This window comes from Hemiscyllium ocellatum, chromosome 14, assembly GCF_020745735.1.
Source record: "Hemiscyllium ocellatum isolate sHemOce1 chromosome 14, sHemOce1.pat.X.cur, whole genome shotgun sequence".
Lineage (NCBI taxonomy): Eukaryota > Metazoa > Chordata > Chondrichthyes > Orectolobiformes > Hemiscylliidae > Hemiscyllium > Hemiscyllium ocellatum.
In genome coordinates this window covers 40,896,888-40,920,305 of record NC_083414.1, presented here as the reverse complement: position 1 = coordinate 40,920,305, position 23,418 = coordinate 40,896,888, and the positions used below count along the sequence as shown (strand labels likewise).

Sequence of the window (23,418 nt, the reverse complement as noted above, 5' to 3'; positions counted from 1 at the left end):
TCCCAGGTATCTATCCATGCTGCAAGCTCATTAGACAGCATTAAAGTAACTCCTTGAAATGGAGGCAGAGTATCGATCTCAGGATCTTAATTTCTGAATTAGAATGCATGTTACTGTGGGTACATGGATTTCCAAGTCTTCCTGGAGTTATGTAGTTGTAACATGACATGAAACTGGAACTGAAATCTGTAGACATACAAAAGATGGACCATCTTAGCATCCCTTACACTTGAATATTGTTATCTTTAATAAAGCCTAGACTACTTTCATACACCTGAGAAGAGAAGTGACCTTACTGCATGGTAGTAATGGTGACCAGATCCACTAGAGGTAGAGGCACAGAGCACCAGAAATGGGCTCAACAACAATTCAGTGCTATGGATGAAGGTCAATGCCTTCCAGTGGTCTGACCCCAGAAGAGAGGAAATACCTTCAAATTTCACTTAACTACAGGATGATTTTTGGGATGTAAAAATTATCAGTAGGGGCAAGAAGAACATTCTAAAATAGATACAGATGTAGATGTAGGTACTGCTCCTGACACTAAAGCAAGGTTGAGACAGAAAATTCTCAGATCATCCTCCATTCAACACTTAAACACAGGAGGATTAAAATCAATGAGACAACAGATGCGTGCTACATTTTGCTACAATGGAATAGAGATCACTGAAATCTTGTGTATTGTTCTGCATTTTTATTGAGTGGCGATCGATATTCTTCAGTGAGCAGCAAATGTTTGCACTGACATTGACTTAGTGCACCAGGATTCACTCTCCTCCAGAAACTCCAGTCATAGAAGTGAATGCAGATCCTTCGTTTTGGTCAAAAGAGAGGAAAAGGTGAGAAAGGTAAAGTTGGCCAGTCATTTTGGACCTTAGTCTCAGGTAAGGAGACAGAGAAAACTTATGTTCATTAACAGAGCCAGAGGTCCTGTATCTTCCTGTACTTTTGATTCAGCACTCAGTTTGTGAAGGCCCTGTTGCCTCATTTGAGCAGATTTATTCCCTAGTTGGGGAAGGTAAGCTTGCTGACATATTTCACAGAACCTAGAAATGCAACAACTGCAAACACAATCAGGACAAAGAGATTCTTCCCTGTGTTGAAGACCAGCACACTATGGTGGGTGGCACGGTGGTACAGTGGTTAGCACTGCTGCCTCACAGCGCCTGAGACCCGGGTTCAATTCCCGCCTCAGGCGACTGACTGTGTGGAGTTTGCACATTCTCCCCGTGTCTGTGTGGGTGCTCCGGTTTCCTCCCACAGTCCAAAGACGTGTGGGTTAGGTGAATTGGCCATGCTAAATTGCCCGTAGTGTTAGATTAAATTAGATTACTTACAGTGTGGAAACAGGCCAACAAGTCCACACCGACCTGCCGAAGCGCAAACCACCCATTCCCCTACATTTTACCCCTACCTAACACTACGGGCAATTTAGCGTAGCCAATTCACCTGACCCGCACATCTTTGGACTGTGGGAGGAAACCGGAGCACCCGGAGGAAACCCACGCAGAAACGGGGAGAATGTGCAAACTCCACACAGTCAGTCGCCTGAATCGGGAATTGAACCCGGGTCTCAGGCGCTGTGAGGCAGCAGTGCTAACCACTGTGCCACCGTGCCGCCCAACACGGTTAGGGGTATGGGTGGGTTGCGGGTCAGTGTGGACTTGTTGGGCCGAAGGGCCTGTTTCCACATTGTAAGTAATCTAATCTAATCAAAAAAACTACTGAGAAACAAAAGGAAACTTGGTTTTGTTGTCAGCTGCATCCACATACCTGGAACATGAATTAGACCTGGGCTAATGTGTAGGCAACACAGCTGAAGGTAAAGGACCTGCCAGTATTGCAGGCTACGTGCAACAAACTGGCACGTATGACATGACACTAAAGGGCTATCAGCTGAAAAAGATCTTAAACTCATTCAGACTCAAATGAACATAATTGAATGTTCAAATATTTCTGGAGCCAATTAACTGCATATAAAATCTGAGATGTCTTGGGTTATGGAATTGGAATCACATATGAAAGAGGTCTCAGAGCCGCAGCACAGATTCATGGACACTGAAGCTTCAGGTAGAATTGATGATGTCATACCTAGAATGGCAGAAGCTTTATAATTTTTATAATTGTGCACATGGAACAGTAATGTGAACTTGATAGTTCAGACAAAAGCTTTAAACCTCCATAAACAACCTTTCAAACAGTAGTTCAACAAATGCAAGCAGATGATGAAAGGCTACCCAGAGATATAATGTACTCAAGTTAAAATTTAATTTTCAATGTTCAAAAATTATTAATCTGCCCTAATGGCAGTTGGAGTATGTAATGAGCCTCATTGACAAGCCACAGAAACATTTCAGGACACTTTTCAGTCAACATTTTGAGGATCAAACTGTAGAGCTGGTGAATGCCTTGGAGAATCTTAATGTTAAGCATGAAAGGCATCCAAATAGATCAAAATTAAACAAGGATTGAAGCAGTCTAACTTGTTCAAAGTGACTGCTGATGTAATCTTATTACAATCCCTGTGAAGAATCCAACACTTTCAAGCCAGGAGTCTTACAATGAGAGCCATATCACAGCCAGGTGTCACATGAAGCAAATTTGCTGAAGATGCATCTAAGGTGTCTACAGATTTGGGGGAATCTATTAATAAAGACTAACCAGGTTCACTAAAATGGTAATGATATGCTACACTATCCACGACATTACATACCTACTGGTTTGGACTTATAGGAATAACAAGAAATAGAGTACAGAATTTCTTCAGATGATTATTAGAAGCAAGAAGAGGAGGAACGTAATGCAAAAACAAGGCACTCCTGGTCATAAACAAGCATCCCTTTCTAAGCCACCCATTATTCCTGAAGAAGGGCTCATGCCCGAAACGTCGATTCTCCTGCTCTTTGGATGCTGCCTGACCTGCTGCAGCAACACATTTTCAGCTCTGATCTCCAGCATCTGCAGTCCTCACTTTCCCCTCGAAGATAAGCCACCCATTAGTCAGCATCATACTTTGTGTACAGTTCATAACAAAGGAACAAAGAAAATAAATTGGCTATTTAGCCCCTCAAACATGTTCAATATAGTCATAGCTGATTGGTGATTTAACTCCTGACACATATCTTTACTCTATATTCCATAATATCATGAACTGGAAAATTACATTAATTTCTGTTTTAAAATTAATAATTGCTGTTGTGGATTGGAGTTCCAAATTTATGCCATCCTTTTTGTGAAATTAAGTCAGTCCTAAAAGGCCTGCCTTGACCTTTAGACCATAACCCCATGCCCTGGCATCCCAGCCTGACAAAGCCTTGCATACATGATTAGCTTCATTCCTTACCCGTCTGCCTTTGAGGGAACAACATAGAGAGAGAGAGAGAGAGAGAGAGAGTATATATATGTGCTTGTGTGTGTGTAACACTGGAGGCTCAGGATCACTATTATGCACAGAACATAGACATACAAAGCAGCCACTCAGTCAGTGTTTCACCTCTCTCGTATACAGGAGACCACATTGGGAGCAGCGAATAGCATACAATGAATTTGAGTGAAGTGCTGGTAAATTGTTGCTTTACCTGGAAGGTATGTCTGAGGCCCTGGAAAGTGAGGAGGGAGGAGGTAAATGGGAAGGGATTACAGCTTCTACAATTGCATGAGAAGGTGCCAAGCAGGTGTGGGGAGGTTTTGGGAGTGGAGGAGGAGTGGACCTGGATGTCCCAGAGGGAACGGTCCCTGCAGAATGCTGACAAGAAAGGAGAGGGGAATATGTGTCCAGTGGTGGCATCCTGCTGGAGATGACAGAAATGGTGGTAATGCTCCTTTGGATGCAGAGGCTTGGGGGGGGGGGGGGGGGGGTGTGTGGAAAGTGAGGTCCAATTGTTGCTGTAGGAGGGAAGAGAAGGAGTGAGGACAGAACTGATTTACTTTTGCTACTTGGCTTAACCCTTAGAGTCAGGTATTATCCTCATAAATGTATGTTGCACTCCATTCAAGACCAAAATATCCTTTCTAAGGTGTGATGACAGAGCTGTTTAGTATTTTAGGTATTTTTCTATTCAGGGCTTTATAACTATAGAATAACTCCAATCTCCTTGTATTCTAGTCCTATGAATATAAATACCAGCATTCCTATAGCCTTTCTGATTGACCTAAATCTTCTGATCAAGACTGGAACCCCCATGTCCCACTCTAATCAAGCAAAACCATCCACTTACCCTCTGATGATATTTTTGTGCAAACCTATAATAGAGGATCCTGCAGAATTCCATCAGCCCAGGAAACATCAGAGATAACAATGGACAGGATCACTCAGAAGCCCAACCCACATTTGCAGCAACATTTGCCACACTCTGGTAACTGTTTAAATGTCCTGGCTGAGAGAGAACTACACCTTCATAACACTGTGTTTGTGGATCTGTGTATGCATGTTTGGGTGAATAAACGGATGGCTGAGTAGGTGTGTAAGGGGGTAAAGTAAGTTGGTAAATGGATAGGACAAAGACTAGAGGGGTGGTAATTAGGTAAGGTGGTAGATGGTTAGGATAGTAGGTGGGCAGAGGGGAATGTGAGTGCAGGATCAGCTGGCATAAAGGCAGGTAGATCAGGTAACAGCCCCTACCTCCGACATGGAATCCCTCAAACTAACCCATCATGGGCTGGATTTTTGCTCTGACTCCAACCCTCTCCATCCCCAACTTGTCCCCTGAATAAAACATTCAGCCTACTTTAAACCATCACCCACCTAACATATCCCCTTACTCACCTGACACTGGTACCTATAACCCACTTGGCATTCTAATGCCCATTTTAGCTTGCACCTGGACCCTCACCCAACTGTCATCTCTGTCACTAACATATGATTTGTTACGACCCAGCCACCCAGTACGCTACTCTTTCACCCGTTGACATCTGTACACCCTCATGTAGCTCATCACTCTTCCCTTGTCTCAGTAATTGCCAAGGTGGCTTAAAGGACTTCTGAAATACAGAATATGACATGTATTGCTGGAAAAGTGGATATGGTTTCAGCATGGATCCTCTTCTCCACCAGCTTTGTGGATTCCTGGGCTTCTGTACACTTCTTCAACTGGGAAGGCTCTTGGTAATACTAACTAAACAATAGGCTGGATTTTACATTGAAGAGCAGCCCACTGCCTACACTGCAGTGAGGCCTACAGGAAGGCATAGATGTAAGTTAGTGAGCTTCCCTGTGGTCAAACTGGCAGGGCCTAGTGAGGTGAAGGAGTAAGTGGGTGGGCAGGATATGCAATCCAGAAAAGGAGTGAACTGGGGTAGGGGAAGACCTGTGATCGAGTTAAGGAGGTTTCCTTCCCATATACTCACCATCACCCATGCAGTGAAAACTGGTGTTTGTGTCAGTCTCTTCCATTGCTGGTTACATCCAAGTGATGGTGGGATATGGCCCTTTCATGGAATTAATTGGGTAGGCAACAGGTAAGTAGAAGGCATAGTGTTTATGATCATTTAGGCCATCTACCTTTGCTTTTCGCAGACACCCTGCCTTTGGTGCCATAACATCCAGGAGCATTTCTGGATAGGAATTTTGCTCTGGATAATCTAAAGCATGAAACCCCAGCAATGATGCTAATATTTATGGAGGTTGAGGCAGAGTCCTCCAGAACAAAGTCCATATGGCCCCTTCCTCCACTCAGCACATATATGAGAAAAGTTGGATGAAGCAGGTCAATGAGGAGAAGAAGGGCCCAGTGCCTGACACCACCCCCCTCCCCGGCCCCAAAAAGTTGGAGTACAAACTTTAAAACTGGAGTTAGTGTCATTTCACAATCTTTGGGGATTCAGGCATTGGTCTCACTCACTGCTACAACATCTTCTCAGAAACTGAAGTGAAAGGCAGGGATTCAGCACGCTTACCAGAGGGCATCTTGTGAATGGCCAATAGGATTTCAGAGCCAAGGAGCATTACACTACAGCCAGAGGCGAATTATCTGTTAGCTGTTACGATCTACACTACAGCAGGGTTTTCTCATACCTACTCGATTGTTAAAATTAGTGAAAGTGGGCACTTAAGCTCCACCACGTCTTTTTTCATCTGCTAAGCAACCTGCTATGATTTCCCATTAGCACACACTTGTGATTGATATTATACATATTAATGAAACTCTAAAAATAACTCCAATCATTAATAGTCTGCTTTCATCAGCACAATTTAATCACATACATAGTACACATTTATTAAATTCTCTCAGCCTAATTTTACTTCCAGTAAATTTTGGGAAATTAATGTTGGGAACATATTCAGATGGTGGGACATGGAGGGGGAAAGCAATTATGGAAATTTGTTTTCATTGGCATGACCTGTTAATTGGTTGAAAGGAAAACCATGCAGCTAGTTAGTCATTGCGAGGCTGTGAATGAACAAATATGCATGACTTCCTCCAGGAAAGCCATCATGAACAGCAACGCAGAGGGCTCAGAACCTGGGAAGACTGCCCCAGCCTTAAGAACACTGACCTGGAGCTGTTCCAAGAGGCAGTGAGGAAGAGGAATGAGAACCTCCTCCCAGAGAGTGACAGGAGAAGGCCACTGTCACAAACCATGTTGTGAGACCATCTCTAGAATACTGTGTTCAATTCTGGTCTCTCTGCTATAGGAAAGATGTTGTTAAATTTGAAAGGATGCGGAAAATATTTACAAGGATGTTGCCAGGATTGGAGGATCTGAGCTACAGGGACATGCTGAATGGGCTGAGGCTTTATTCCCTGGAGTGTCAGAACCTCCCTTATGGAGGTTCATAAAATCATGAGAGGCATGGATCGGGTGAATAGCCAAGGTCTTTTCCCTGGGGTGGGGGAGTCCAGAATTAGAGGGCATAGATTTCAGGTGAAAGGAGAAAGATTTAAAAGGGACCTGAGGGGCAACTTTTTCACATAGAGGGTGCTGCATGTATGGAATGAGCCACCAGAGGAAGTGATGGAGGCTAGTATAATTACATCATTTAAAATACATAATGGATTCATAAGTGAATTGGAAGATTTAGAGGGATATGGACCAAATTCTGGTAAATGGGACTTGATCAGTTAAGGCTATCTGGTTTCATAGAGGAGTTGAACTGAAGAGTCTGTTTCTGTGCTGTATAACTGTATGACTCTATGACTTTGCTAAGTCCATGAATGCATGAAGTGTGGTGCAGAGCATGGGTCCTGTGCGAAAGAGCGTTTAATTATCTTCTTTGCTCTGGCAAAGTGAGGGCAATGCCGGAGCCTGTTGACAAACCTTTTAGTGTTCACCATATTCAGGAACAGCATGGAGCTTCAGGCTCCCCTGCTGGTGTGCCCCCTGGAGGTTGTACAGCTCCTCAGAACTCGAAAGGAAGAGTCACCAGACCAGAAACGTTAACTCTAATTTCTCTTCACAGATCCTGCCAGACCTGCTGAGGTTTTCCAGCAATTTTTGTGTTTGTTTCTGATTTACAGCATCCACAGCTCTTTCAGTTTTTATTCAGTATTTAATTTACTGCCACTTCTCTTCTAGGCATGCCCACCATGAAGAAGCTCTGCTCCTTTCGCTGACGGGATTCCCATTCCAATCTTTTATCTTGTCCACTAACACTAATTTCATGGTTGCTCCTGGTATTTGACCAGGCATTTGCTAAAATTCATTTCCACAGCAACATCACATTCCTCAGTGACTGCCTCTGGCTCAGTCTCATCCCAGTGGATTCCAGCTCAAGTTTCGTCAACATTCTGCAATGTTCAACGTGCCATGGATAGCTGCTCTTGCTGCATTCTGTGTACCATACCTAGTGCCATGAGTCATCATATGAACATTCTCAATCTCTCTCTCCAGCCGCATTGAATCACACAGGCTCAGGGCTGCACCACTCCACAGTGCCAAAACCAGTTCTGAGGAAGGGTCACTGAACCTGAAATGTTAACTCTGATTTCGCTTCACAGATGCTGTCAGACCTGCTGAGCTTTTCCAGCAATTTCTGGTTTTGTTTTGGATTTATAGCATCCACAGTTCTTTTGTTTTATCTTGAAAAGGTAATCCTTGTTCTCTAATCTATCTGTGCAGTTTGCGATGACCAAACCACATGAGGTCAATACAATTGCCAAGAAAGAAAGTGGCTAAGTGGTGAAAGCTACTGTTATGGAGATGGTCCAGCTGAACATTGGAGTAATGGAAGTCCTTCCTGTAAGTGGATCCTGGTGGTCAGTCACTGAGTACTTGGATGGCTACATGGCTGCAGTTGATGCACTCTGTGTGGGAGGGAATCCAGTGCTGGAGGCAAAAACCTGCAAGAGAGCCTGGAATAGATCTACTGTCCAGCTCTCAAAAACAAAAATTTACAGTTCATGGTGTTCCCATTCACCTGCTGCTCTTGTGAAACTTAGCAGCAGAGGACATGTTGAAGAAGCCTTGGTGAGTTGCAGCAGTGTACATCATTGATCTGCTACTGCTGCTACTGTATACTGATGTTAGAGGGTGTGAATATTTGAGGTGGTGAATGGTTGATTGATCATGTGGGTTGTTTTGTCCTAGATTTGGTTCTTGAGTATGTTGGAGCCATATATCGCAGAATATGGAGAATTGTTGATCGCATTTCTGACTTATACCTTGACAATGGCAAACAGACTTTGGGACATGAAGAGTTAAGTTATTTAGCTCAGAGTTCATAGCTCCTGACCTGCTTTGATATAGTTCTTGCAGCTAAATAAAGAATGTGTGGAAACAGTGGGAACAGGGTACTGAGTAGGATGGTTAGCAGGATTATATTGAGTGGCACAGCAGGCTCGAAGGGCTGAATAGCCCACTCCAGCTCATAATTTCTTTCTTTTTGAGTTTTTTAGGTCATTGGCGTGACTCACCACTTGCCTGGAAGACAACAGATTCAACAACACGGAGGAAACTTGACACCATTTGAAATAAAGCTGCTGGCTTTATTGGTAGCACATTCACTCCTTCAACCACTAACGTACAGTGGCAGCAGGATATGTCAAGATGCACTGAAGCAACTTATGAAGACTCCTTCGATGGCATCTTCAAAACCAAAGCCTCTACCTCCCGGGAATATAAGGGCAGCAAATACGTGGGGAACAACACCCCTGCAAGTTATGTTCTTAACTTGGAATGATACCGCTGTTTCTTCAGTGTTTACTGGGTCAATATCCTGGAACTCTCTGCCTATTAGCACCTGCAATGCCCACATCTCATGAATGAATAAAACAATACGAAATTTTTCCCTCAGAACTTGCATTAAATCTTTGATTTGTAGCTGCTGCATCAATTTCACCTTTGGAGGCATAATAAAAAATTACTGGGCCAAGACAGATTGCAAAGAAATATTTTGAGCATAACAAGTTCTTGGGCTACCCTTGTTCTGAATACTTAGCTTCAAGCATCTAGTTATTTTCATTTAAATACCAAGTAATGATATGTACATTCTTCTAGAGAGTTGAGCAAAATTATCACCCCCGCCACCCGCACCCCCCCATTTTATACCTGTATATACAAATTTGCATTTCTGAAACAAAATAGGCAGAAACCAGAAGGATTCTATACATAGAAAATATTGACATGCACATGCTCGAAAAATTAAAATGCATTTTAATATAATTCAAGAGATTTAAACACTGAATTGATTAAGACAACCAACCAACACAAATCTTTACATTTTTTGCCATGGATGTCAGAGTTTTATAGCAATGGAATTATAAGTTCAATATTTATGGGCAGGTGGGAAGGGTGATACGGGAAAGGATAAAAATGGCAGTAATGTCATTAATACTTTTAGGTTCAGTTTCTTACCCAAACAGCCAGCTGAATGGACAGCGAAGCTGACAGATGAAACTGATCACTACTTCCAAGACATCAGAGTTGGTGATCCTTGGGAACAGTTCAGGCCATCAGCACAGCCCATGATTAGGAAGCAGGAAAGAGGCCATGATCAGCATTGCGAATGGAGAATCCAATTGAGAGGAGAAAAGGAATTGGCAATCTGGAGAAACTGTAGGTGGGAAGCTGATGATTTCTAGGTGGAAGCATTCCTACACTTCTTGGCTTTCAGGCAGTGCTAAAAAGTATCCCCAAACCTTGAGGCTGTAGCACCTGGTTTACTTTCATTGAAGGGTTTCCTAAGACCCTCAGCAAACTCATGCAACAAGAGTCATATTAAAATTAAACTCCCAACTGCACTGTGGTGCACAATTTAACTATGCTAAATGGACACCCCCCACCATTCACCATTGAATAAACAAGGACACTGTGTTGTAGATGTGCTCCTATTTAACTCCACACCTACTCTCCAACACACTATGCCGCCAGTATTTGGAGAAGTGAATATTGAATCCATAGAATCAGCCAACGTAAAAAGAATATTTGGAGTGGTTCTGGACTGCAATGGTAGTGTCCCTGTTGCTTAGATCATAGTTTTAGCTCAAGACTGACCTGCCATGGAGGTGTGGTATAACATGCTCAAACAAGTTGACAAAAAAATAACGTGATAAAGGTGCCATTTGGTCCATCATGCATATACCAACACTTTAAAAGTGCTGTCTAATTAGTCAAGACTCCCTGCCCTATTCCTATTGCTCTCATTTTTTTTCCATTAAAATTAAATGGCTAATGTAATTCCTTTTTGAAAATTACAACTGAATCAGTAAATGCCATTCTTCCAGTTGAAATTGTAACTCACTGCATTAAAATAAAATCAATTTTCCTCCAGCCTTTTAGCAATTATTTTAAATGTTCGGAGCTCTACAGAGTTGTGGCATTCTGGAAGCCAGTTGGATGGTTATGCTGGTATAAAATAACATGTTTTTCCAGATTTCTACGTTCTACACAGAATCCAGCAATTCTTGGTTACAGTTCCACATGCTCAACCACCACATTACTTGACAGTGAGATAGCTCTATCTCTTTGGGAAAAACAGCACAGAGACAGTATCCCACCATCAAGTCACCCTTTATTTACATGTACCCATTACACTGGGTGAGACCAGCCAAATCCAAGTCAGTGAGAAGATGCTGAATTCCCTGTTTATATTATTTTATTAACCAAATTGCAAAAACAGTTTACAACAAACAAAGTTACATTTACAGCCGCATACAAGACACAGCAATTTTACAAGGGAGAGGAGCAAAATTCCCTGTTTATATATTTTTTTTCTTTTCTTTTTTTTCTTTCTTTTCTTTTTTCTTTTTTTTTCTTTTTTTTTCCTTAACCCCCACACTACCGCCTAACTGCGGTAGAATTCCCTGTTTATATTTGTCAGCCAAGGGCTCTCTGATTGGCCCAGGTTAACAATCTCCAATAAAGGATCTCATAGCCAATAAGATCCACCTGGTTCCAATTACAACATTCTTATTCATGAATGTTCCCAAAGCTCAACCCCACCCCTTCATCAATTAACATTTACTATTATGCATTTGTCAGCAACATAACTTGGTGGATATCTGAAAGCTTGGTTGATTTGACCCTCACTAACTTAACATCTGATGCCAGTTTAAATGCTCCAAACGGAGCTCAAGTTAGTTTTTAGAATACAGAGGAACCTCGATTATCCTAAACTCACAGTATTTTGTTCGGTTAATTGAAGCTAGATAATCAAATGCCAAATAACATCGTTCAGCCAAGCATCAGGACCTTGAGATACTGTCAGATAATCCGAAATTCAGATAATCAAATGTCGGATAATTGACGCTCCTCTGTATGCAGGATGAATAGCTTAATTACAGAATACCTTTCCATTTTGGTTTTTATGAGCATTATTATTTGAGAACTGCTGGACTACAACAGCAATGGCTAAATTACCACTGATTATATTTTAACAGTACTTAGTGCTGCTCAATTGTACATATTGTAAAACGTCCTAAGAAAACTTATTCCATTTTGCAAAAGGTTCTTCAGTTTACACATGAATAATATGTGAGTGATTAGATTACACTTACATATTTTCTATATGGTAGCCAAAAAGGATCTGATATTCAATAGTTCCATGTGAAATCCATGGAGTTGTTGCAAATGTGATAAATTGATATTTTATTTTTCAGCACTTCAGCAAGTATTGGTAGTCATCATTTCCAAGAAGCACACAAGCTACTTAAAACAATTGGCTATTCAAAAAGTAGCTGCTGAAGTTGCTATGAACAAATCTAACTCAATTCCAACAATGCAAGATGCCAGGGTACACATGCATACAATATAAGAAAACAAATAAAGATTGCAACAAGAGAAATATTTAAACCTATTAAACCTATTCCTGAGGATTTTTTTGTATCAGACTAGCTGGTCAGACAATGGTAAATTGAACACAATTCTAGAATATTTATATTTGTCCACACATTGAACATGACTTGCCAGTTGTTTTCATTGACATGACATTTCAAAAGGCTCAACATTTCTGTCAATATCTTGTTCCTCATTGGTTAACCTACCACCATTCTATTCTTACACCTTCAATGCTACTGTCAGCCATGTATTCATTCAGGGAGTTTTTTTTAAAGGTATTTTTCTCTTCAACAGTTATAAAGTGAACCTTCACCATTGTTCATCATGCTGTATGAGCTTTCCAGTTGATTTTCTGCCATCATCTTCTTTCCTGATGGGGATTTATAGATTTGATTGGTATATCATTAGATGGTCTGATGTGAAAAAGCTTTTGTCATAAACTGGATTCTTTGAGGAGGTGACAGGACTGGTCAATGAAAATCGAGCAGTGGATGTGGTTTATATGGACTTCAGCAAGGCATTTGATAAGATTCCCCATGGTAGGCTCATTCATAAAGTCAGGAAGTATGGGATACAGGGAGATTTGGCTATCTGGATTCAGAATTGGTTGCTGACAGAAGGCAGAGAGTGGTTGTAGACAGAAAGTATTCTGTCTGGAGGAGAGTATTGAGTGGGGTCCCACAGCGCTCTGTTCTTGGGCCTCTGCTCTTTGTAGTTTTTATAAATGATTTGAATGAGGAGGTTGAGGAGTGGGTTAGTAAATTTGCAGATGACACAAAGGTTGGAGGCGTCGTCAATAGTATAGAGGGCTACTGCAGGCTGCAGCAAGATATAGACAGGATGCAGAGCTGGGTTGAGAAATGGCAGATGGAATTCAACCTGGATAAATGCACAGTAATGCATTTTGGAAAGTCGAACTCGAATGCTGAATATAGGATTAAAGACAGAATTCTTGGCAGCGTGGAGGAACAGAGGGTTCTGGGTGTGCAAGTACATAGATCCCTCAAAGTTGCCTTCTAAGTGGATGCTTTATTAAGAAAGCATGTGGTGTTTTGGCTATCATTAATGGGGGATCGAGTTGAAGAGCTGCGAGGTTTTGCTACAGCTCTACATGTCCCTGGTGAGACCACACTTGGAATATTGTGTCCAGCTCCGGTCACCCTCCTAAAGGAAAGATAGAGAGGCTTTGGAGAGGGTGTAAAGAAGGTTTACCAGGATGCTACCTGGACTGGAGGGCTTGCCTTATGAAGAAAGGTTGAATAAGCTCGGACTTTTCTCTCTGGAGAGAAGGAAGAAGAAAGGAGACCTGATCGAGGTATACAAGATAATGAGAGGAATAAATAGAATCAATAGCCCGAGACTTTTCCCCAGGGCAGGATTGACTGATACGAGGGGTCAGAATTTAAGATATTAGGAGAAAGGTATAGAGGAGACGTCAGAGAAAGGTTCTTTAAGCAGAGAGTGGTGAATGCATGGAATGCATTGCCAACAGTGGTGGTGGAAGCAGAGTCATTAGGGACATTTAGGTGACTGCTGGACATGATATGGATAGCAGTGAGTTGAGGGGTGTGTATGTTAAGTTATTATATTTTACATGAGGATTAAACCTCGGCACAACATTGTTCTATGGTCGATGTTCTAACAACCAATTACCAGTTTCGTTAATATGACAGACATAACTAAAGAGACTTAAGGAAGATCTAGATGACAACTTACTCCTCCAAGTTCTTAAGCTGCTCCCCTTCAGGATCATATGACATCATCATAATAGGTGCTGCTTAAAATACACTTAAGTATATATTGTTTGAGACCTTTGCACAACATGAACCATTTGCTAACTTTTAAAAAATTCATTTGTGGGACTTAGGCATCGCTGGATGGCCAGCATTGATAGCACATCCCTCTTTGCCCTTGAGAAGGTGGTGGTGAGCTGCCTTCTTGAATTGCTGCAGTCCACTTGCTGTGGATTGACCCACAATGCTGGTAGGGAGGGAATTGTAGGATTTTGACCCACCGACTGTGAAGGAACGGTGGTACCTTTCCAAGTCATAGCTGTGAGTGGCTTGGAGGGGAATTTGCTGGTGTTCCTATATAGCTGCTGCCCTTGTCCTTCTAGATGGAAGTCATTGTGCGTTTGGAAGGTGCTGTCAAAGGATCTTTGGTGAATTTCCGCAATGCATCTTGTAGATAGTACACACTGCTGCTACTGAGTGCTGATGATGGAGGGATTGAATGTTTATAGATGTGGTGCCACTCAAGCGGTTTGCTTTGTCTTGGATAGTGTCAAGCTTCTTGAGTGTTGTCAGACCTGCACCCATTCAAGCAAGTGGGGAGTATTCCATCACACTCCTCACTTGTGCCTTGTAGATGGTGGACAAACTTTGGGGTGTCAGGGGATGAGTTACTCACCACTTTATCCCTAGTCTCTGACGTGCTCTTGTAGGTACTGCATTTATGTGGTGAGTCCAGTTGAGTTTCTGGTCAATAGTAACTCCAAGGATGTTGACAGTGGGGAATTCAGTAATGGTAACACCGTTGAATATCAAGAGGCGGTTAGAGAGTCTGTTATTGGTGATGGTCATTGTCTGGCATTTGTATGGCGTGAATGTTACTTGCCACTTATTGGCCCAATCCTGGATATTGTCCAGATCTTGTTGCATTTGAACATGGATGGCTTCAATATCTAAGGAGTCGCGAATGGTGCTGAACACTGTGCAATCATCGGTAAGCATCCCCACTTCTGACCTTATGACAGTGGGAAGGTCATTGGTGAAGCAGCTGAAGATGTTTGGGCCGAGGACACTATCCTGAGTGACTTCTGCAGAGATGTCCTGGAGCTGGACCCTCCACAACCACAACCATCTGCCTTCGCGCCAGATGTGACTCTAACCAGTGTACTGACTACCACATATCATGACTTCTCACAGCTAGGCAACATATTTAACCTTAAAGTTTACTTTAGAATACTTATATTTTACATTATGCTCTAATTTCAAATAAATCTGTTTGTATCTACAATATCCACTTCTCTGTCACTTTCATACAGTCGAATGATGTCTTTTCACTTTTTTCAAATTAAATCAATTTTCAATTTCGATGTGGCAATCATGATAAATATATATAAATATATCTCACCATGATGACAAACAGTGACTATCTGATTATTAAATAGCTTGCAAAATGCTAAAGTACAACATTTATGCAACAGGACTCAACCAGTGGTATTCCAATTGTAATACAATTATCAGAAATCCTGAAGAACATTTTCTGCAGTTCCCCTGAAACTGTAATTGATAAACCTAAGGCATAAATTTCCAAATGCACTCTCCTCACAAATTTCAATCTATTAAAGGCCAAATGTAGGCATATGGTAAATCACCCCTTTGATGTAATTATAGGAGATATGTGTAGGCAGCCATCTGTAGACACTGATATCAAGAGTTGCAGAATTGTTGAATCTTTCTACGTTCACTTTCATACTGGTAGTCAAAATAGTAGTTATGAAAACCAACATATTGAGTGCCTGTGGACTTCATTTAAACAGAATTGCAAACTTTTGCAATGTTAAAGCAATGTTAGATGTGGCTTGCAGCATAATAATAGAAAAGTTTGAATCCAATTCCTGCAGCAAAACTCTGCCAGATAAACCATATTAGCAACTTCTGTGTACTCAGCTATGAAAATTATACATTCTGAAGTTGGAGGAAAATGAAAGTTTTTGAACTGAATTTAACAGTTCCTTAGCTGGCATATTTTCAGTGGATGTGAACATGTAATATGCAACTAGGGTAACCAGCCAACCACCTTCCCATCCACTCTCAAACCAAGTGGCAAGATTGCAGCCCACTGGCCATTTTGAGCTTTTTAACAATTGAACAATTGAGCTTGATAACAATGATACATTGTCTATGGCATGCGAGTGATATTGAAAAGCCTGCTTATTAAGCCTGGGGTGCATCTTTTAGTGGGTGCCTTGGATGCACTGAGAGCATACTCCCAAGATCTTACCACCTCCTTGCTCCTCCTCAACTGGCCTTCCAAGCCAGCCCACCCTCATCATACCTTTATTTCTGGACTCCTTGATCCCCTTACATCCTAAAAGCTCAGGATTTACCTTAACCCAGGATCTATTACATTTCTTCTTCAGGCTTTCTGACAGTCTCAGCAGTGCCCGTAACTGAGTTTTGGTGCTGCTCAAATTGTCAGAGCCATGGCCCAATCTGATTAACTGGGAGCTCTCGAGGGCATGACTTTCTACCATTGAGGAGCTGAAGTCTAAACCTCGCTCTGCTTGATCCTCCATAATGTGTTATTGATGCGGGTTCTGGATCTCATTAATGAATGGTGAATACCTTATTTCCATGGTATTTGCATCTCATTATTACCTGATGCTGTCTCATTTTTTTACAGACGTAAAGAAGGTGCCAATTCCTGACATGCAAGTCAGAGCAGTTACCTGGCAGCAGCATCTCACCACTTGCTTTTCTAGACCATTTCCCTGCATGCTCCATGGACACCATCCTTTCATCCATGTAAGTCAGCATTGCTAAAGCATATCATTAGGGATGATTTTGGAACAACTCAAAAACACCACTTCAGCCTTTTCGGATTTCAGCCAGATGCTTTGGGATACTTATGAACTGCATGCTTCTTCCAGGTCACTTTGCACATAGATAGCTATGTAAAACTCACATATCCACGCAGAATGCACCTCATGGCTCCTAGTTTTATTTCTTAGCATTTACTTGGAGGCTGCAAACCAATGTGGCTTGCATTTTGCTTTAGTGCACAGGATCCTCACTGCTAAGGTAAAGGGCCGACAGTCTCTGTGGCTTGCATTGCTTTTTTTTCATAGAGGGAGAGGCAGGCAATTTGTCAGAATTCTGAGCACTGAACGGTCAAGGAAGCAGATAGGTTGCTGTATGACACAGTGTTGTATCAATATTACACTTACGGTAAGATGTGCCAGCAAATACACACATTTGATTCAGCCAAATGCTTATGTCTGAAAGTGAAAGGGGACCAGTCTTTAGTGGGGTTAAGGAGGACTACACTTAGGCAGGAGTTGCCTCCACACTCAGTCAAGGGGACTAAGCAACTCAAGTCAAAAGGGCTTGTCACAGTCAGGCAGATGCTTGGTCTTACCAGGTTTTGGGCATTTGTGTCCTTGCAGTCTAGCAACTGGGCCTCAGTCCGTTGTGAAGAACACAAAGAAGAGTCACATCAGACTTGAAGCATTAACTCACGTTTTCCCAAACATGCTCCCAAACCTCTTGGCTTTCTCCAGCATTCTCTCCTCTTATTTCAGATTTCTAGCATCTACAGTATTTTGCTGTTATTCTCTACGAAAGCTTAGATTGGACAAATAATTTTCCTCTCTCTCCCTATCTTAGTTGAGAAGTAGAGAAGGTTGTGCATTATCTCCCTTCTATTTGATGTTTCACAAATGATGTGTTTGAGGACAACACAGAGGTATATCAAGCTGATTGGTAAGTCAGAACCTACCCTGCACATTTTCCATCACACTGGAAACAAACAGTTAAAATCCAGACTTAGGACACAACTGTTGGAATGCCTCGGTGAATGCTTGATGTGAGAACAAGTTCACATTCATGATTTGATAATATATTGACACCTTTTAGAGTGAGTTTAACTGTTTGTGATGCTGCTTGAACACATCAGGACATGGAAAATCAAAGCCACATCAAACATCATAAAACATCTAGTATTTTCACCTGAATTCAGCTGGTCTATTGATACTTGTTTAAACAGCCTACCTCATTGCTGGGAGCAGGCATAGTAATTTTATCACTGAGGCTTGCGATTTTCCCAGTCCAGGTAAAGTACAAGTTCACAAGAGATGGTCTTAGGTGGACAATCTGTGGAATGTTTACCAAGTTCTGATGGTAGGTTGTTCAATCAGAGCTGTTTGAATTCCATTAGGATCCCAGCAAACCCTTGTCAATCCATAGCTATTAGAAATCATCAACCTATTCCTTTGCCTTTTTAGACTTAAGTAAATGGCTATGTTCTAATCGACAATGTATCAACATCACACCAAACAGAAATTCAAAGTGAAGTGTTCTGTATTTTGATTTGGAGGCATACTGAAATATTCATTTACAAAACTGAGTAAAATAGTTTGGAATAGAATGAATTTTACACTAAATTAGCACTAACTAAATTGTTACTGAAGACATAGGTTTACCATATCTTACTGAGATTTAAAAGATCATGAAGAGAATAGACTGTCTTACTGATCCGATTGATCAGTTAGGGTGGACCAGGGATCATAATTTTAAGTTATATAAAATCACATCTAGATTAGATATTAGAAGATTTTTTTAATCCAAGGAAGAAGCAAGGTGTCAGCTTTTGCCTTTCGCACCAATTCACTGAATTCCCTCAAGTAAGAACTAGATCTGTTTCTACCTCAGAGGAAAATAAAGTCTTACAAAGTTAAATATTGAATGGGATCAGGATCAGAGTCATCTCCCGGACAAACTTTAGTCAGTTACATAAAGAATTGGAAAGCGATCTCCCAGATGTTTGGGAATATATCCAGTAGTTTGAAAAACATAGATGTAAATAACACCGAGTGAAGGTGAATGTGTCTTAGTCAATGTCGTTATCTACATTTGCATTTTGTTTTGATGCTTCTAATAACAGAAGCCAAAAATCATTATTACGTTCCACATTCACATCATTGTCCAATAAGAGCAGGCAATCTTCCAATCATAATATCTCAACAACTTGGGGCATGGCAGTGGTTCAGGGGTTAGCACAGCTGCCTCACAGCTCCAGAGATCCTGCTTAGATTTCAGCTTCGGGTGACAATCTGTGTGGAGTTTACACATTCTCCTCGTGTTTGCGTGGGTTTCTGCCAGGTGCTCCTTTTTCCACCCACAGACCAAAGATGCGCAGGTTAGGTGGATTGGCCATGCTAAATTATCCCATAGTGTCCAGGGATGTGCAGATGAGGTTCATTAACCATTGTAATATCGGGGCTATGAGTAAGGGTAGAGGGTCTGGGTATGGGAATGAAGGTCTTCTGGGTGGGTGCAGACTTGATGGGATGCATGATACCTTTCCACTCTCAGGATTCTATGATTCTAACAACAACAGAAAATAATAAAATATTCAATAGGTCAGATAGCATCTATGGTGACAGAGAAACAGTTAAGTCATCAAACAAAATGTTAATTATGTCTCTCTCTCTCTGCAGAAGGAGAATGATCTATGGGGTATTCTGGCATTTTCTGGTTTTATTTCACAATGCCTGCACCTGCAGTAATTTCCTTTGATGGGAGATAAACACATTATTCTCTGATACTGGCCTGCTAGCTTCTGAGTTTCAAAGAATGAAAAGAAATTAATTGAATATTTAGTTGATTCCACTTGTGGGAATAAATAGTTAGTGTAAATAGTCTTGTTGTTTGCAGACTTGAAAGAGGACCTATTAATCAGGTCACCTGCTCCAGATAGTGGTTCATGAACTTAAAATTGAAAAGTGCTTTTGGGGACCTCAAATAAATTCACTGAGTTGCAAAGGTAATCACCACCAACTGGTTTTGAAATTACATTATAATTGGACTAGTAAAGTGCCACAAATGAAGTATGGTGATTTGGATAATTTCTGAAGTGCTACTTGCCAAAATACTACAAATATCCCCATCCTCAATGATTGGACAGCCCAAAAGCTAAGACTACAGCAGTTGCAACAATCTTCAGCCAGAAGTATCAAATGGAATGTCCATCTCAGACACTTTCAGAGGTCTCCAGCATCATTGCCTTCAACTAGTGTAATGAGCTCCACTTGATATCAAAAATGGATGAAGGCACAGAGTACTGCAAAAACTATGGGCCCTGGCAACATTCCAGTAATAATATTGATGACTTGTGCCCAAGAACTTGCTGAACCCTAGTCAAACTGTACCAGTACAGCTACAACACTGGCGTCTATCCAACAAAGTGGAGAGTGGCACCTGGCACACAGGAAGCTGGTCAGAAATCACATGACACCAGGTTTTAGTCAAACAGGTTTATTTGAAATCAGAAGCTTTCAAAGCGCTGCCCCTTCATTAGGTGAAGTGAAGGGAAGCGCACAGGCACAGAATTTATAGGCAGAGAGATGAAAAAATAGTACAAATGGTGCGATTAAAGTGACGACAGACTGAATAATAAGAATCTGCAGGTAATCGAAAGTGTCAGATAGTATGAGTAAAGAGTCAACAGCTGAATAGCAAGTGAAGGGATGACTTATGATCTAATTAATTGAGGCAGAGAGATAATTACAAAATATTTTTAAAAAAAGAAAGTATGGAGACAAACCAAATGGCTGGAATAACATGATGGATATAACAGCCGCATGCTGAAGGTCCAACCAAAGTAACAAGTAACCCAAAACTGTACAAACTGATTAGGTAGAGCGATCATATGAACTTGCTATGAACTTCTGAAGTTATGAACTTATGATCTCTTTATCTTAATTAGTCTGTGCCTGTGCACTTCCCTTCACATCACTTGATGAAGGAGCAGAGCTCCGAAAGCTTGTGATTTCAAATAAACGTCTTTAGACTATAACCTGGTGTCACGTTATTTCTGGCCTTGTCTACTCGAGTCCAAGACTAGCACCTCCACAAAGCAGGAAAATAGTTGTGGTTGTTGGAGATCAGTCATCTCAGCTCCAGGATATCTCTGCAGGAGTCCCTCAGGCTAGTGTCCTAGGCCCAATCATCTTCAGCCATTTCATCAATGACCTTCCCTTCATCATAGGCTCTGAAATTGGCAGGTTGGCTGATGATTGCACAATATTCAACACCATTTGCAACTCCTCAGATATTGAAGCAGCCTATGTCCAAATTATGCAAGACATGACAATATCCAAGTTTGGGCTGACAAGCAGCAAGTGACATTCACACCATGAATGTCAGACAATAAGCAGCTCAAACAAAACAGAGTTCAGTCATCATCAGTTGACATTCAATGCATTATCATCAATGAATTCCCACCATCAACACTTGGGGAGATACCATTGACCAGAAACTGAACTCGATTAATTATATAAACACAGTGGCTAAAAGAGTAGGTCAGAAGCAAAGAGTCCTGCAACAAGTAAATTTAACTCCTGACTTTCCATCATCTCCAAAGCAAGTATCAGGAGTGTGATGGAATGCTCTCCAATTGCTCGGATGTGTGCACTCCAACAATACTCAAGAAGCTTGACACCATCCAAGGCAAAGCAGCCCACTTGATTGTTTGCAGATGTGGTGCCATTCACATCCCACACTGATGCACAGTAGTAGCACTATTTATTATCTATAAAATGTACTGCAGGTATTCACCAAGGTTCCTTTGATAGTATCTTCCAAACCCATGAGCATTCCATCTAGAAAGACAGTGGCAGTAGAAAAATAGGAAAATCATCGCTTATAAGTTCTTCTCCAAGTCATTCACCTTCCTGACTTGGAAATACATCACTGTTCTTTCTCTGGTTGGTCAAAACCTTAGGACTCTCTCCCTAACAGCATTGTGGAGACACTTGCAACAAATGGACTGCTGCAACTCAAGAAGGCAGTTTATCATCACCTTCTCAAGGGGAACGAGAGAGGAATAATAAATGGTGGCCCAGCCAGTGACACCCATGTCCCATGACTGAATAGAGCAAAAAAACTAGAAACTATATGGTTAATTTTGACTTTAAAACTATGTGGTTGAGCTGGAAGGAAAGGTAAAATATACAAAAACTCAAACCTGAATACAACTCACTTCACATCTGTCCACCTCTTGTTTTAAGGGAGGTATATAGAACTTTGGGCAAAAACCAATGACTCACAAAAGGAGAGTTGTTTATTTAGTATTTTGTTGTGGCAATGACCAAGATTTTATCCATATTTTAGGTTCAGTGTTGGCCACTGCATTTCTTGGCCTTTAAGAAATTAGGGATGTAAAAGAAGAAAGGACTGATGGATGGAATAGAGTGTGAAATTAACAAAGATACAAATAAAGTGGACTGATCTTTTGAAAAAAATTCCAAAAATAATTCAATCCTGAAGGAATGAGAATGCATACATTAAAATTAAATATTAGTAAAAGGGAGGTTTTTTTTGTCAGTAATTAAGATTTACCATGCTGTTAAAAATCCACTTGGGTCTGAGTGCATTAGCCCTACCATTTTCTTGCATATTAATGTAGATCATGAGATGATCATGCTCTAATGTGAATTTAAATATTGAGTTTCTTGGCAAGGAATTGGAGCACTAAGTTCATGAGAGAGCAGGGTAAACAGGTCAGCAAATTCTAGATTTCTTCATTTAACTGTGCAAGTACAAATTCCTGGAGAATGTATTCCAATTCACTCTCAAATAAGTGTGAGTGCTCTTAGCTTCCACCATTGTTCAAGGTAAAATTTTAGCCAAAATAAATGCTTCTTTCCTGAACAAGGTGATTATCAGGTAAATAGATTATCTGAGTTATTTGTAAATTTGCTGTGAGCAGTACAGTGGAGAAGGGTAATTTGTTAATGCAATTATCATTAATTCAGTAAAAACATAAAACTCATCATGTTCACTACTAATAACAAAAGGAGCATTGCCCTTCCACAAATGTATCAGCAAGTCAATTTTGCTGACTGGAGTGAGAAATGTAGAGTTTACAGCAGAAATTGGAGAAACACCAGGAAGTCTGGGCTTCATTAGCACAATAAACATTTCCAAATGCCATCAACGGAGGTAAGGCAGAACACTGATAAGACAGGAAAGATACTGCAAGCAATACTCCCTCACCTGAAGCTCTATATGATTATCATCTCAATTAAAACAACACTAAACAATAGTAAACAACAATAAACATTCTATTTCCCAATTATTTCCTCCCCCAGACCACTGATGACAGATTATCATCATCTTTAAAGTACACTATGTAAAATCAAGGCTGGAAACTTAATGCATGTTTCTGCAGAAGTATAAATTATGCTTTAAGATGTAAAGCCAATATTCAGTCCCAATGATGTTGCAGTGAATTATAGTAAAACATTAATTCCGCTATCATTTTTAGTTATAATTAAATGAAACTGCTAATGTAAAGCACAAACTAGAGCAAAGATATGAACAGCAAAATAATGTTTGAAATTAATTTGAGTACTCCCAATGCTCATAAGTGCATTAGTTCTATGCACTGCCTTGGAGATTAAGCTGTTTCTGTGGC

At 41.0% G+C, this 23,418-nt stretch overlaps 1 protein-coding gene across 1 annotated transcript in view; it reads right to left on the bottom strand.

Annotated features, from left to right (window-relative positions):
• Positions 1-16,516, bottom strand: part of synpra (synaptoporin a) — a 147,222-nt gene extending 130,706 nt beyond the window's left edge. Inside the window, exon 1 of the mRNA XM_060835859.1 lies at positions 16,328-16,516. Coding sequence (XP_060691842.1) covers positions 16,328-16,516 — 189 coding nt within the window. The remainder of the gene's footprint in view (positions 1-16,327) is intronic.
• Positions 16,517-23,418: the final 6,902 nt, after the last annotated feature.